This window comes from Sapajus apella, unplaced genomic scaffold, assembly GCF_009761245.1.
Source record: "Sapajus apella isolate SASKATOON/1434 unplaced genomic scaffold, GSC_monkey_1.0 scaffold6, whole genome shotgun sequence".
NCBI classification, from domain to species: Eukaryota; Metazoa; Chordata; class Mammalia; order Primates; family Cebidae; genus Sapajus; species Sapajus apella.
This window is the reverse complement of record NW_022436946.1, coordinates 33,131,019-33,143,219: the sequence shown is the minus strand read 5'-3', so window position 1 is coordinate 33,143,219 and position 12,201 is coordinate 33,131,019. Positions and strand designations below refer to the sequence as shown.

General features: G+C 34.9%; 1 protein-coding gene across 3 annotated transcripts in view; it reads right to left on the bottom strand.

Annotated features, from left to right (window-relative positions):
- ZUP1 (zinc finger containing ubiquitin peptidase 1) overlaps positions 1-12,201 on the bottom strand; it is a 29,055-nt gene that overhangs the window by 13,009 nt on the left and 3,845 nt on the right. The window contains exons 3-5 of one of the 3 annotated variants that reach the window (XM_032274970.1): positions 7,936-8,046; positions 6,018-6,136; positions 3,657-3,825 (exon numbers count right to left, since the gene is read on the bottom strand). In XM_032274970.1, coding sequence (XP_032130861.1) covers positions 3,657-3,825; positions 6,018-6,136; positions 7,936-8,046 — 399 coding nt within the window. Of the gene's footprint in view, positions 1-3,656; positions 3,826-6,017; positions 6,140-7,935; positions 8,047-12,201 lie in introns of all 3 variants that reach the window. The other 2 variants (XM_032274969.1, XM_032274971.1) reach the window with 2 other exon arrangements.

The window sequence follows — 12,201 nt, the reverse complement described above, 5'->3', positions numbered from 1 at the left end:
TCTGCCCACCTCGGCCTCCCAAGTGTTGGGATTACAGGCGTGAGCCACTGTACCTGGCCAACTAAGTACTTTTTATACACCTGGCACTACCTAAGTGCTAAGGACAAAAAGATAAATATGGTACTATCCTTTGAAATGTCATGGACCCCAACTATAACAAGTGCTATAATATGGAAAAACAAGGTGTCAGGACAAGGGACATCTGAGTCCATCCCTTTCCTGCTTTTAGTATACTCTCCTTACATTTTAAAATTATAGATTCTTCACATGCTACTGTCTTCATAGACTCTTTTTCTGATTCTAACCCTTTTTCTGAACACTCACTGCATTTATTTTTTGTGTCCCCAAGGTACTAGCCACATTCAGTCACAGTAGAATACTACAGTTCTTTGTGTATATTTATTATACTCTACAGACTCTGTGAAGCTTATAGATAGGGAGATCTTATTTATATGCCCCATACTTTCTCATAGCAGTGGCACTAAAGACAATAAATTCCTTTTGCTTGGATGAAGGGTTTCCCATAAGAAAATGAATTTTTGTCTTTAAGAAGGACAATAAAAGATCAATAAATAAAAACAATTAAATGAACCAATAGTTATAGCTGTGCCCTGTACCATGAAAAGGAGAAATACTGATCACTATAACCACTTTCAAAGAACTTATAAAGATTTGAATTCAAGAAAAAAAAAAATTAAAATAGTATATAACTGAGTACAAAATGTTATAGCATGGAATGAACGGGTACCCTAGGAAATCAGAGAAAGAAAGCTAAATGTAGACTTCAATATCATAGATTTGAATGAAGAGATCAAGATTTGCAACAGTCCTTTAAGAATGAGGTGGGGTGAGGGGCAGAAAAAATAGGAAAGTAATAAACATTCTAGTACATTTTAGTATATATATTACATATCAGATGGAATAATGCCACACTGTCTTAGCAACATCATACAACTGCTGTAGGGGGAAATTTCCTTATAACAAAGTACTTTTTATTCCTTAGCACCTAAATCTCTTTAGATATTTTCCACAGTAAATTTATCCTCAGTTAGATTATATTCTATTGTTAAAATTACAACAGGATTGCAGTATATAAGTGAAGACTCTTTAAATGACAGCTGCTTCAATTAACACTTGCATAATTAAAAAAAATTAAAATATCTGCCACTAAATCAATCACTTCTATATTACAGGGCAGTGTACTTTTTTACAGATATATTTAATATTTTCTTTCTGTATCCTAACGAATCATATCACATATCTGGAGGATGCCCTATGCCATAGCAAGAACTTTTTTACATGGAGACCCCTGAAGAAGTATAAAGGCAGCCTTTTGAAACAGGCTCATGGATATATGAAAATCTATAATATATAGTATTACAATAGGTGGAGAAAATATAGATTCAATAAATGGTAGTGAAATAAGCATAATAAGTACTTATTATAAGGACTGTTATAAATAAGGAGAAAATAATCAGATTCCTGTCTTCTCTCTCCTCCCTCCAGCAACATACACATACAAATAAATTCTGGGTAGATTAAAAATAATGCAAAATATAAATATTTGAAGAAAACATAAAGGCATATATTTGTGATCTTAAAGATGGAGGAGTTACTTAAGACACAAATAATAAATAGAAACATTAAGAACTTTGATTATATTCAAATTCAAAACTTCTGTCTAATTAAAGGCACTATATATAAAATTTAAATACAAACCATAGGCCTGAAAAAGATATTTGCATCTCATATAACTAACGAAGGAATAGTATCCTGAATACTTACTGGACTCCCACAAATCAGTAAGAAAGACAAACAACCCAATAAACAATAGAAAAAAAAAGAACATTTTTCCTCATTCAAGAGGAAAGTAACTCAGGAATAATCCAGGAAACGCAAATTAAAACATGTATCATCTTAGAACCCATTGAATAGCAAAAATTTAAAAGTGTTACCATACAATGTGTGAAATATACTGGTGTGAAGGTAGATTACAAGTACTTTGGAAAACAATTCTACAATAACCTTAACAAAGTTGAAGATCTGCCTGTCCTTTAACTTAGCATTCCAGTTCTGGATGTAATACTAGAGAAACTCCTGAAGGACACATGTTCATAAATTATAAGAGTAGAAAATTGGAAACAATCTAAATGTTTATCAATATGAAAACAAGTTATCTATAAGTCATACAAGGAAATACTATACAGCAGCTAAAATGAATGAAGTAGAACTGCAAGAACCAATATATTTGAGCAAACAATTTACAGCATACATGTTGTATCCCATTTATATATAAACACATGCAAAACACTTTATGGAAATATACATACACGGTAAGAGTACTAAAACATGTATGAGATTGATAAATACCAAACTCGGGATAATAGTTCCCTTGTGGTTAGAATGAATTAGAATCAGAGAAGGGGTACATAAAAGCCTTTGAATCCCTATGAAAGGTGTTGAGGCTTTAAAAACCTTTAAGTAAATATGGTAAAACATTAAGATTCAAAAAATCTGGGTGGCAGTAACAAAGCTATTTCCATAAAAAGTCTGTTAATATACTAATACATAAAGAAAAAAATTTAATACTTGTCAAAAAAAAGTCGTATTGTGGGGCAAGGCAGATTTGATTAGGAACAACCAGCTGCGTAATCTTGCTTTGGCAAAGTCACTATAACCTCTTTAAGCAACAGTGACCTCATTTGGAATATTTAACAGTACAGGAGAGGATGTCTGAGTTAAATGATGCAATGTATATGGAGCTCTTAGTGTCTAAAAATGCACAAACAATATAACAGCCACTTGCTGTTTGTAGCCACTGAGAATCTGAAATGTGCCTGCCCAATTGAGTTGTGCTGTAAAGTAGAAAATACACAATGGATTTCGAAGAATGTACAAAGAATGTAAAATGTCTCAGTAATAGTTTTTAATATTGATTACATGTTGCAATAATATCACGGATACATTGGTTTAAACTATTAAAATTAGCTTCATCTGTTCCTTTTCACTTTTGTTAATGTGGATCCAGAAAATTTTAAATTATATATGTGGCTCACATTATATTTCTCTTAGACAGCACTGTCTAGCACACAGCTTTTTTTTTTTTCATAGAGATATATTTTATTGATGTGTCCACATTTATATATAATTCACTTAAAGGCATTTCTTTTTGACAGAACCTATCTCCATCATTTGGAAACGAAACGTTGTGACTATTCTTAACCTGCTTCCTAAATTCTGAATCTGAGAAGCTGACATATAAAGAATTATAAATTGTCTCTTGAAACTTTAGTAATACTGGAATAGGCTTTTCTTCATTTCATGCCAGGTACCTGTGTAGAAGTAATCGTGGTAACTTCTCCGTACCTGCAGTAGCAGCATACTATGTGCCAAACACTTAGCTCAATCCTTTGGTTGCAGAACACAGCTTTTTAAATGTCAAGTAACACAATATAAAAGTAAATTTTTAAGTGAATTACTTACTGTAAAAATAATTCACAAGTTTTAAAAAAATACTTTTTTTTAACTTGCACATAGTCTCACCTATAACTACATAAACCATGGATTATGAAAATTAAGCAAAATTAACATGATTCTGATTATTACTTCAGTGGTATAAGCAGTATTAAAACTATGACTGATGTTTACGTACTTACCAGAAGTTTTTGTTTTTCCATCATCAATACCAATAGCTAATGATTCCATCATATCAGCTTTTCTTATATGAAATTCAGATGGAGGCATTCTTCCTCTATTTACTTCTATCTCCATATTTTGTAGTTGTTGTCGTTTGTATCCTCCAGAATTATCTAAACCATATTGTCTCTATTGAACATAAAAACAAATGACTTAATTTTTACATCCCTGTACCTCAATGAGGATGGACATTTACTATAATTTTATTTATTTGGAAACATGTTGAAACATTCTGGTTTATAGACTTTATACAAGTTAACTTAAAAGATTTTTATAAAAACTAACATACACACACACACACACAATTATTGACTTAATAAGCAACCACTTCTTTATAATCAATCTCTGGAGCAAGATACTTGCTTTTCTGTAGTAGGGAAAGCAGAGGATCCCATCTTTTTACCACAGGTATTGGGAAAGGCAGAAGAGTTCTGAATGCATTGCTGATTTTTTCAAGGAAATTTATCAGTCCTTATTATTTGGTTCCCAGGCTAGTCCTCAAAGCCCTACTTAATCCATAATTCATTTAGTCAGTCATTTCACAAAGTAAATGAACTATGTTTTGTACACTGGACTGAGAATCTCAAATAGTATGTATAAAACTACGGAAAAGTTTTCCATGGAAAAGTTTTCTATGAAAAAGTTTTTGGCCCGGCGTGGTGGCTCAGGCCTGTAATCCCAGCACTTTGGGAGGCCGAGGCGGGTGGATCACGAGGTCAAGAGATCGAGACCATCCTGGTCAACACAGTGAAACCCCGTCTCTACTAAAAATACAAAACATTAGCTGGGCATGGTGGTGCGTGCCTGTAATCCCAGCTACTCAGGAAGCTGAGGCAGGAGAATTGCCTGAACCCAGGAGGCGGAGGTTGCGGTGAGCCGAGATCGCGCCATTGCACTCCAGCCTGGGTAACAAGAGCGAAACTCCAAAGTTACATAGCCTCCTTAAATATTGGAAACTTTTTATATTGATCACCTTCTAAATTACAAAAGGCATAAAAGTCTTAAGAAAAGCCAATTTTCTTTCCTATTTTGCAATTATTGTGTGTCACCAGTGAGAAAAAAAAATCCTACATTAGGTCTTCTAAAGCACATTCTAAGCAACAATACCCATGTGAGATATCTGAGAAAAAAAGACAAAGGTCATATAAGTCTGGGAAAATTGTGATAGGTACATGCACATTAGTATATTAAAAGCTTTGAGAAGTACCAAAATATACCAACCTGTTTACCCGAACACTTTCAAACCTATTCAATTGCAAGCCTTTTTTGTTTATGCACTAACCTATTATGACTAGAAAAAGAACACTTAAAAACTATGAGCAATAGGCTGGGCGCGGTGGCTCATGCTTGTTATCCCAGTACTTTGTGAGGCCAAGCTGGGAAGATCACCTGAGGTCAGTAGTTTGAGACCAGCCTGGCCAACATGGTAAAACTCTGTCTCTACATAATACAAAAAAATGAGCTGGGCGTGGTGATGCACACCTGTAATCCCAGCTACTCGGGAGGCTGAGGCAGCAGAATCACTTGAACCCAGGAGGTGGAGGTTGCAGTGAGCGGAGATTGTGCCATTGCATTCCAGCCTGGGCAACAAGAGCGAAACTTCGTCTCAAAAAGCCAAACAAACAAACAACAACAACAAAATCTATGAGCATTATTAGCACAAATAACACTATGGTCTACAAATTAGGATTGATAAAGGAGAAACAGACATTAAAAATTTAAATGCATTAAAAATATAACAGATGCTGCCAGTTTAGTCCAACAGGTAATACCACTCACCTTAGATAAATGAAACCTCAAATATGATTAAAAACAAAAAAAGCATTTCCCTTTAAAATGGTTCTTTCTAAATGCCTGAAATTGCAATCTGTAAAATAATTTAAGACTCAGGTGACATTAATTCTAAGTATAAATTTCACTCCCAAGTATCTATACAAACACTTAAATTCTGAGTCTCAGTTTCCTAATTTGTCCCATCAAGTTACACAGGTTTAAATGCAAGCTTTATTATTAATTAGCTGCCTGACACTGATCAAGTTACTTAGCCATTCTCCATCTCTATTTTTTCATCTGAAAAAAACAGGAGGGGGAGGGGGTCTAAATAACTTCATGAATTTGTTGTAAAGATTTTGAGATACTACATGTGATATGATTACCCCTGTGCCTGACCAGAATGAGTATTTATAAATGGTGGCTGTTATGAACATATATAAATAAATTTTTTTTAACAAAGACCAAAATAATACACTGGAGTCCTGAAAGGATATTTGAAAAATAACTCTACCAAATCAAAACATTAAAATTGTTATTAATCTTTATACCTGTAGCTTCTGAAATTCTTCTATTTCTTGTCTTGATTCTTCAGATCTCTTTCTGTCTTCTTCTTGCTGAAGTTGCTGAGCCAACTGCAGATCACCAGAACACTGGACTCTATCCATGCCTGCTAGGTATTTTTAATGTTCAGAATAAAATAACTGTTGCAATCAAATATTATTTCTTATCTAATATATGTTTTTAAAAGAGAGTAAATGCTATTATTTGCCATTTATTTATTACTGAGATGCCATGTAACTGAGTACAAATCTATTAAAACTTAGAACTGGTTTGGTAAGAAATAACCTCCATGTAAATGACAACTAATATTCACTGAGTGCTTTTTTTTTTTTTTGAGACAGAGTTTCGCTTTTATTGCCCAGGCTGGAGTGCAACGGTGCAATCTTGGCTCACTGCCACCTCCACCTGCCTTTTTCAAGTGATTTTCCTGCCTCAGCCTCCCAAGTAGCTGGGATTACAGGTACCCACCACCACGCCCAGCTAATTTTTTATTTTTAGTAGAGACAGGGTTTCGCCATGTTGGTCAGGCTGGTCTCGAACTCCTGACCTCGGGTGTTCCACCCGCCTCAGCCTCCCAAAGTGCTGAGATTTCAGGCGAGAGCCACTACGCCTGGCCTCACTGAGTGTTTAAGCTGTGATAAGCACTTTTCATTAATTATATCATTTCCTCTTTAGAACAATCTTATTTAGTAGGCAGTATTATTTACTGAGGAAACCAGAATTTTAAAAAGTGAAGTAAGACCCTTCATTGATGCTCGTTAACATAACTAAGGCAGATTGATGTTTCAAAGAAATGGTAGGGGAGAAAAAGAAACTAATAAAGAACATAAAAAATACATATTTACAAAGTACAGGTGTTAGATAATAAGTTAATCACAGTTTGGCCCCAAAATGGTAAAACTTTGCAACATTTCAGCCTGCATCTTCTCTACTCAGGGTCCCCCAGATCCATGTGTCAGTGACTTCTGATCACTATCTTGTCTCCTTAACCACATGACCTGATGGTTTAATTTTATCACTGAATATTCTTCCTTTCCTTTCAAAGTTCTCAACTGCTGCTACATCTTCCTATTTGGTCACCCTTCTATTCTTGGGGATATACAAGTCATAATCAATGTTTAGTGTCCCCTGAGGCAGTGATTTACTTAGATCATTATCTTTTTCTCTTACCCACTGTAGGTTTACAGAATAATGCATGTGCCCATACAAAGCCTATCATAATTAAAAATAAGAATTACCAGGCATTCAGAAACCACCAGAGCAGGGAACTTTTCCATCTTTGCTCCAATAATCTTATCTTTGGGTTAGGCCGAATGAGCAGTAACATTGTCCATGAACACTGATACTGGTACTAGGATCATTGATATTGGACACTAAAGCCCTCTGCCTTAATAGAAGCTATCTTAAGGTACACTTAAAAAACTGAAATAGGGTAAAACACAATTGGTTTCTCTTGGAATCTACTTTTTACTTTCATTCAGTAGACTTCTAAAACTCATATAGGATTTTTCCACTTCTAAGACACCATAATGATTACTCAATGCCACTATTAAAAAACATAGGGGAGAAAAGAAAACTTTTATAGAATCACAATAAAACCAGTAAGTCATTTAGAAGCTGGGCAAGCAGCTCAAGATGCATTTAAAGATGTTTTGGTTATACAGTTCACATTCATTTGTAAAACTTTATGTGCCATATAGCAGTTTTCTAGTTTAGCAATTTTTGCTTACCAAATACAATATTCGGTGACTTCTAGCTGCTAAAGAATGGCCTCAACTTGTAAATAAAACATGTTTAAAGGAAAAGATGTATTTTTAAATATTTTTCCATATCACAAATCTAAAAATTAGATATGTGTCCTAGAAAGTAGAAATTACATTTTTATCTTTAAACATATAAACATACCTTGTTGAAAGCTGTTTTCTTCTAAATGCAAGTCAACATGTTCCTGAAGAATATGGTAATTTGTACATATGAGCCCACACATTGGACAATCATAGAGTGGTTGATCACAGTCTGTATTAGAGACATAATTAAGTTGTTTTATTTTTTAATTTTAATTTTTTCTTTTCTTTTATTGAGATAGGGTCTCACTCTGTTGCCCAGGCTGGAGTGCAGTAGCACCATCACTGCTCACTACAGCAATCCTCCCATCTCAGCGTCCCAAGTATCTGGGGCTAAAGGCATGCACCATCATGCCCAGCTAACTGTTTTTTTTTTTAGAGATGGGGTCTCACTATGTTGTCCAGGCTGGTCTCAAATTCCTGGACTCAAGTGATCCTCCCGTCTCAGCATCCCAAAGTGCTGGGATTATATGCATGAGCCGCCATGCCCAGCCAAGTTGGTTTTATTTTTATAACTTTTAGATTTTTCACCCCATGTCAAAGACTGTCTACCACCTACTAACCTTATATAAGTAAAAGCTCTTTGTAGTGGATTTAAAAGCTATTTTTCTACTTCTAGGGTCAAGACAGAAGGCTGAGCACAACACAAACCTCTCACAGCACTCCAAAAAAAAGGAAATAGTAATAATAAATATTCAGATCTGTACTCAAAACAAGAGAAACAGAAAGGAAAACCAAAGTGGTAAGTAGGGGCCAGCCTGGAGAAGGGATTTTAGGGCTAAATTCTCAGCACCCACCAAACTGAGTGGTAAGGTGCTGAACTTAAATATCCACCATAAAGCTGGTAATTAGGGTCATACTGTCGACCCAGGAGCAGCAGATTAAAGAGCTGCACCCATCACACAGCACTGCAGGCAACCGGTCTAGCTTGCCAAGAACAGAAGTGGTACCTCCATGAGACCAAGAAGCAGTGGATAAGGGACATAGAAGAAGGACCCAGAATTGTGCATATACACAGAGTAAAAGCACGGAGCAATCCATATATGTAAGGCCTGGTCTCAAAGCAGAGACTGTGAACAGCCAGGGTGAAGGAACCATCAAATTGCATCACAGGGAAGGGATCATAAAAAACTCCCATAACAGATGAATATTAAATTTGATTTGCTAAGCACATTGGAAGCTGCAATGCCAAGAAAAACAGCCCAGAAAGCTGCAAACTGAAAAAGTTACCTGTGAAGAAATGGAGCTACAGTAATCCATAATAAAATGTAAAATAAGTATGTTTGAAATGCTAAAATAAAGGAGGAAACTGAATCTTTGAAACCAAGATAGAAAGTTATGAAACAAAAATAGAGGAAAAAAAATGAAAATACTAAAAAAAAAAAAAAAAAATTCAATGGCAAAGCTCAAGAAAAAATGAAGTATTAAGAAGTTCTCAGAAAATATTTCTAAAAGCAGCACTAAGAAATAATGGTATATATTATCCATAAATAATGCTGGAGGATATAAGACAAGTCCTTCAGCCAGTTCTGTACCATAAAATGCCTTACAGCCAGAGTCAAGGCCAAGGAGGCCTTTGCTTATCTCATTGATCATCACTCTACTGCAAGCCAATCCCTCTATCCCTTCTAGCCCGAAGTGACTACCAACCTTCCTCAACATTAGACCACATTACACCTCATATCCCTATATACATTTTTTACCACCAGAATCTAAACTAAGCCTCAGAGGTTAGCCATCGTCATCCAGTGGAGTCATCTAGGGCTGACATAACCACCAACACTGTTCTATCAATGAATCTAATCTAATTATTCAGTGGCAGTGTCTTAACCATCTTTAAATATCCGAAGGACATTCACTAATCTGACCCAAGCTATTACCCCTCCTATTCGCCTAATACCTACTAAGACGCCCTCCAGAAATACTGTCTGTCATCAGTCAGCTTCTCTATACACATAGTCTTTCTCTGAATATTCACTTCACCTTCCTGACTTAACTAAAATCTGGTTGCTTTATGACACATCGTTTTTCCTATAGCCCCCTAACACAGAGGCAATTTTTCTTTTACAACTCAGGGCCCTAGAAGTAGAAGAGCCATTGCCTTTGCTCTCTTTCACCAGTGTCAAACCTGTTTTAACCCCCATCTTTCTAATAATTCATGTCACCATAATATAGCATCACCTACCTTTCCTAGTGCCTAGTATTTTCTGAAGTCTTAGATCCTCCTTTCATTTACCAAAAATTTTAGCACCTGGATCAAAATCTTCTTTTCCTAGCCGTTATGCTATGATCATTCTTAGCAACTTCAGTATCCATAGGGAGAGTTCTATGCCTTCATTTCTAACAATCTTTTCCTTCACCCTAATTTACCCACTGAACGACAAAATTATACCCTTAATTTGTCATTACTAATAAGTGAACCACCTCTGAAATCTCAAATTCAAATATCACCTCTGACCACCTATCCTTCCACCTCACTTTTTTTTTTAATTCCACCACTCTAAAAAGTGTTTGACCTAAAACCTCCTATATAGAATACACAGGCACTATTTTTTTGTCATTCATTACCACCCTCATGTTTTTCTTTACTTCCCAGCCTAGATTCCATGCATCTTCCCTATATGATAATCATTTCCTAAAACCACCTGCAAATTCACCTGTTCCATTTACTATAACTGAACATTAGTTAAATCCAGCTATCTACCGATTCCACTTCTGTACTTCTAATGACAACAGGTCTTTTTTAAACTAAACTAAATATTCAGACTCATAAGACTACCATAATTAACCAGTTTACTGGTTTCCTGAGAAACTTACAGGAAACATTGTTTCACCAAAGGATTGTCAGGCATTTTTCATTAACACACTTGTTTTTTTCCTTGCAGCAGTCCATAAATCCATAAATTTTCATTATTAGCAGATAATAAAGTGATCTACTTAGAATACTCAAGGAAATTAATATAGAACTATTAAAATTAGTAACAGTTATGCCAGACACAGTGGCTCACACCTGCAATCCTGACACTTTGGGAGGCTGGGAAAGAAAGACTGCTTGAGCACAGGAGTTCAAGATCAGTCCATGTAACAGGGCCGGACCTCCTTTCTACTAAATATTTTTAAAAAATTAGCCAGTGTGGTGACACAGGCCTATAGTCCCAGCTCCTTGGGAGGCTGAGGCAGGAGAACCACTTGAGCCCAGGAGGTCCAGGCTGCTGTGAGCCATGATCATGCCACTGAACTCCAGCTTGGGTGACACAGTGAGACCGTGTCTCAAAAAATATAAAATAAAATAAAATTAGTAATAGTTTAATAAGACTAGATACCTTATCTATAAAAATTGATAATGTTTCTAATTTTCTATAAAACTGCAAAAGTTTCTTAGAAGGGAAAAAATCTAATTTACAGAAGCAACAGAAACTATAACCTACATAGAAATAAAGCTAACACAAACGTGCAATGAAAAAACAATACAAAATTTTATTAAGGGATACAAAAGATGACCTGAATTAATGTGGAGATGTACTCTGATCTAATTTAAAACAAAATTACAACAGATTTTTCATGAAACTTGACAATATGGTTCTAAAACCCCCCAAAAGAATCAATAAGTCTAATTTGATAATGAAAAAAAGGAACGAGGGAAAAGCTGTCCTATCTGATGTTGGTGACATTTTACAAAATAGTTATTAAAATGGTGGTGTAATAAGGGAACAAAAGCCACATAGATAAATAAAGCAGATGTAAGGGACCAGAAACTGGCCCACACAGATATGAAAATGTAATAAAAGACAGAAACCATATTATAAATCAAAGATAAACCTGGTTTCTGTACAGGGAAAAACTAAAAATTAAATCCCAAGTTTACAAAATATACACATGCACACATGTATACAAACACACACACACACACACACTCTCCAGAAAAAAATTTAAACAGTGAAAATATAAAATATCAAAATTTTTAGAATATAGGAGAATACCTTTTTGAACTCAGAGTAAAGAATACTTTTTTAGACAATACATGGAAAACAAAAATAAAATTCAAATACTGCACAAAATTCAAGGATAAGCAATATCTTATGAAATACAGCTGAAGGATTAGTATTGAGAATATATTTTAAAAGCAGCTAAAAAAACTAAATTAAAAATCTGACAATATACAGTTGAAAAAAATCCATGTAACTCAAGCATACAAACATGTAACATGCACCTCATAACAGAGGAAATTAAAATAACTATATGAAAAAGATACTGATTTCATAGTCAGAGAAATGCATTAAAAAGAATGTAGATACTGACTTTATATCTTTTTTTTTTTTTTTTTTTG